General features: G+C 34.2%; 1 protein-coding gene across 1 annotated transcript in view; it reads right to left on the reverse strand.

The window, feature by feature from the left end:
- Nucleotides 1-576: 576 nt before the first annotated feature.
- The window catches only part of LOC115222687 (protein-cysteine N-palmitoyltransferase HHAT-like protein), a 60,138-nt gene continuing 55,316 nt past the window's right edge, over nt 577-5,398 (reverse strand). The window contains exon 7 of the mRNA XM_036511705.1: nt 577-903. Within this exon, the coding sequence (XP_036367598.1) occupies nt 577-903 (327 nt within the window). The remainder of the gene's footprint in view (nt 904-5,398) is intronic.

A 5,398-nucleotide genomic window follows, 5' to 3' on the forward strand; every position in this document is an offset into this window, starting at 1 on the left:
GATAGGCATAAGAAGCATTAGATATGGTGCACAAGAGAGACAAATGTACTGGCATGGATTTGGGAGATGGAAACTGGGAGAAGCCTATTTTGTGTGTGTGTGTGATACAGACGTTAAACAATGATGATGATGCACACATACACACATAGATGTATATGTATATATGCATGTATATATGCATGTATGTATGTAGGTATGTGGGTGTGAGTGTATGTGTTTGAGTGTGTGTGTGTTTGTCTGCTTGTCTTGACATCATGTGATAGTTGTAAATGAGTGTCACTGTCATACAAGCAGCGTCATTCATTTCAAATATTCTGTGAGACTACGTCTAGCCATTGGGGAAATATTACCTTGCTTGGAAACAGGTGAAGGTTGGTGACAGGAAGGGCACCCAGCTGCAGAAAATCTGCCTCAATAAAATTCCATCTGACCCTTGTAAGCATGGAAAAGTGGGCATGAAAGTGTCGAAATGATGTTGACAATGATGATGATGATATATATACATATATATATATATATACATACACACACACACACACACACACACACACACACATTCAGACAAAGAAAACAAACTTACCTCCACATTTCCGAGTATAGATACACATATGATATACATTTTGGTCCTTTCGGTGGTTCAAACTGATCCAATTTTGCAATGCTAGATGCAATACCCCATATAATTAGATATTTCACCATAAAAAACTGCCCTTGGCAATATCCAATTCCAACAAGTGTCCACTGAGAAAGCGATTCCACGATGGCCAAATTATATGACAAGGAATTGTAGTAGAAATAGTGGAGAATAATATGGAAGCAAAGTGCCCAACCGCCAATTCTTAAGAAATCAGTAACATGATTTTTTAGCCTTTGCTTAGACCAGATTTGCTGAGGTTTGGAAATCTACAAAAAATAAAAACAAAGTACAGAAAAATAAATTTGTGATATCAAAATATATATATATATATATATACAAAATAAGAAAATGGAGAAATATATCTAAATCATTCATCAACTATCAGATAATACCGAATCATATACTTTATTAAAACACTACACAAGAGCATTAAGATAGACATTAATACAGTACAATAATTACAATCAATATAATGAGATATAACTAAATAAATATAACAAGATATAAAAAACATATACATTATAACTGACAGCTGTTTCGGCCATGCAGATAAGTATGTCTCATTTAACCTATATTAGCCATATATTGCAGGTATAAATGATTATATAATATATATATATATTAATAATATATTATTATTAAATAAGGAAATCAATATCAAAACTCCTCAGAAAGATATACACGTGTGAAAATAGTTGTGTATTAAAAATATATAAATAAATAAATATAAATATGTATAAAAATATTGTAAATATGCATAAGTATAAATATATATATATAAGTATATGACAGTTTAAAAGTTTTTAATTAATTATTTAAAGTATCTTACGATCGTTTCACAGAAGAAATATATATCAAAATATATGTAAATGACTGCATTTTAAACAATAAAGTTTATCACTTTAACCCTTTCGTTACCAACCCGGCCTAAACCGGCTCTGGCTCTGTAGTATAAATGTCTTGTTTAAATTAGCTTTTTATTAAAATATATCAGCAAACCTTAGTTGCAATTTATGTCCCTAACACTAGCTTAATGATAACTAAGTAATCTTACTAAATTCTTTGTTATATTTAAAGTAACTGAAAGAAACAAAGAGCATCTCAACAGAAATACAGTAACAAAAGGGTTAACCACCACAGCCATCACTGAAACTTATCAGTGACGCCACATGTTTCATATAGTCACATTGCATACTGTTTAATTACAAGGAAATATAACTTCTTTGCATTTTTACAATATTTCGTAATAAAATTTTGATATTTAGCATTCATGTTATTTAAATGTCTTCAAAACCATGTCAGAAATACGGAATAAGATATTTCCTCAAATTATAAGAATGTACCACATGTGGTGCATGTGGCAGTTGTATAAAGTTTGGTACATGTGGCAGTTACCATGTTAATGAAGTTTTATATCAAAGATCGTCCTACTATTCCTGGAAAGGGGTATTATGATCAAGACAAAACTCATTATGAGTGAAACTGCTCGTAGATGTAAATACTACGTTTATTTGGTAAGAAGCAATGAATGTCATTCACATGGAACCTGCTACATGAGTAATTTCTATTAATACACTACCAGAAGATAACTACTTGGGATAGTTTTAAAGCACTCTTAGATAATGTGTGTAGATTTAGATTTGGGAGATATCAAAATACTTAGCAAGATTTAATGAAATGGGTTGATTGTTGCAAGAAAATCTCAAAGAAATTTGATTAAAACCAAATCTGTAGTCAAAGAATTTGTTTTAAAATTATATTTACTCTCATTTAATACAGAATAATGAATGCACCCCCATTCTCCTCTGATTAAGCTGAAAAAATAACAGTCAACTTCCAAACTGTCTAAGGTATATGCAGGCAATGACAGAGAGGATGGTAAAAAGCATTTTTTATTTTTAATGAAAATTTGCATAATTATCATAATTTGATATCTGAGTGAACAAGGGATAAAAACACACAAACACACACATCTCGATTCGGGTACATGATGCTGATAAGCTACAAAAATGGTAAAATATCAGTATCAATCAGTCCTGAATTCGATTGGGGGTGGGTTGTCTCCCTTGTCTATGACTTTCAGGTGTTTTAACATGCAACATTAAAAGGGATTCACCCCACAAGCACTAAGCATATTGCCGAACAAACAAAACACCAAACACTGAGTGTGTCCAGTTGATAATGCTTACAACGCCAGAGCCACTTTTAATTTGTAATTCAATTTAATCATTATTGAATGTGTGTGTGTGTGTGTGTGCCTGCGTGCACACACGCGCATGTAATGTATGTCATTATTCAGCTTTATTTCAAGATTTCTTACCAATAGAGAAAGAACCAGTTTCTAACCTAGATCCAAGGCCCCTTTATTGGAATTTCAACATCAACAACAAGGTATTATTGTTTGTTTGTATGTATGTATGTATGTATGTGCAGATTTGCATGTTTTACGTATGTATTCTCATACATATAGTTGCATATCTAGATATATTTAAATGATATATATTTTATATATATAATATATATATATATATATATAAATATATATATATATATATATATATATATATATATATATATATTCATCATCATCGTCATCATCGTTTAACGTCCGTTCTCCATGCTAGCATGGGTTGGACGGTTCGACCGGGGATCTGGAAAGCCAGAAGGCTGCACCAGGCTCCAGTCTTATCTGGCAATGTTTCTACAGCTGGATGCCCTTCCTAACGCCAACCACTCCGTGAGTGTAGTGGATGCTTTTTATGTGCCACCTGCACAGGTGCCAGGCGAGGCTGGCAACGGCCACGGTCGGATTGGTGCATTTTACGTGCCACCGGCACGGAAGCCAGTCGAGGCAGCACTGGCATAATATATATATATATATTTTATATATATTTAAATGATAAACTTCTGGAGAGCTTTACAGATTTTTACAATTCCAGTGATAGATTGGATCTGTAAGTCTTCGGATTAGCTTTCTCCTTCTTGGTTTTGAGAAGCCTAATTTCTCAAGATTCTTCTTGTCTTGAGACAGCATTCACCCGGGGTGGGCTGAGCTGGCTTCATTCATCCTCAATGCTGCATCTCTCACAAACGCTGACCAGACCTTGCGATTTGAGATTAATGACCGCGTGATCTCCAACCACTCCTTATTTCAGCAGCAAACGCCAAAGATATGGGGGCCTAGGTTGGGTTCCAGATCAGCCTTGACTATCATCAGCCAGGTTTTGCATTGTCCACCACATCGCTTTTGCCAACCCTGAAGGGGAACTGGGACAATTCCTCATGTACAAATTTCTCAAGATTGGTATTTAGGCAATGTGTTACATATCTCAGTGCCCCAATAATTACAGGTATAAACCTGAACTCATAATTTGGATAGAGTGACTCCAGATTTCTCAATAGTTCAGTATAGGTGTTCTCTTTTTCACTGATCTTCAGCTTTATGTTAACATCCGTTGGGCAGATAATTTCAACAGCAGTACACAGTTTCTCTTCTCTATCCCAGATCATTATATCAGGTCTGTTGTGTTTACATTTTATTGAGGTCTTCACTGGTACATTCTACAAGTATTCCTTTCTGTTATGAGTGGCTATGGCTTCTACCATACTGTGGGTTTTTATTTCTTTCTCCTCGGGATTATCCTTCTGATGGATTTCATTATAGAGTGTCCTAGCTACAACATCATGTCTCATCGGTAGATAATACTGTGATGACATTTTCGAACAACTGATCATGATGTGGGTGATATCTTCAGTGTTAACTCCACAAAGTTTGCATCAGTTGTCATCAACCCCTAGATACCTGTAACATTCTTCATCAGATACGGGGGAAATAGTCAAGTCATTGATGGAGATGAAACTCGTCTGGTTTACAGTTTTCCCTCTTTTCACAACCATATAACAACATTGTGTGTATATATGTATGTGTGTATGTATGTATGTATGTATGTACATATGTATGTATGTATGTGTGTGTATGTATGTGTGTGTATGTATATATGTGTGTATGTATGTATGTATGTATTTATGTATGTATTTATGTATGTATGTATGTATGTGTGTATGTATGTGTGTGTATGTATATATGTGTGTATGTATGTATGTATGTATGTATTTATGTATGTATGTATGTATGTATGTATGTGTGTATGTATGTGTGTGTATGTATATATGTGTGTATGTATGTATGTATGTATGTATGTATGTATGTATGTATGTATGCATGCATGCATGTATGTATGTATATATGTATGTCTGCATGTATGTATGTAATAAAATGTGTAAAAGCTTGGCCGGGCTGAAAAGTCATCACATAAGGGCATCACATGGCAACAATGAAGAATCATTTCAGTAAGTCTTGGAAATGGCTTTTCTCGTATAACAAGGATGCAGCTATGTGATATGCTTCTATGTGTGTGTGTGTGTACGTGTGTTTGTGTATGTGTGTATGTGTGTGTGTATGTGTGTATGTGTGTATGTATGTATATATGTATGTATATATGTATGTATGTGTGTGTATGTATGTATGTAGTTATATAGGTATGAATGTATGCATGCATGCATGTGTGCATGTACATGTGTATGTATGTATATGTGTGTGTGCATGTGTGTATATATGTATGTAGCAGAATTAGAGAAAAAGTTCCAGTGTGGAAGTAAAACCTGGAATCACAGTCATAAAGTTGTTAGCAAGAAAGAAGATAAAACTCTCTTTCCATCAGGTAAATGGCCCTGCTCAATGTGTAGGAAAGGAGTTGGAAG

The sequence above is a fragment of the Octopus sinensis genome, linkage group LG20 (assembly GCF_006345805.1).
Source record: "Octopus sinensis linkage group LG20, ASM634580v1, whole genome shotgun sequence".
NCBI lineage: Eukaryota > Metazoa > Mollusca > Cephalopoda > Octopoda > Octopodidae > Octopus > Octopus sinensis.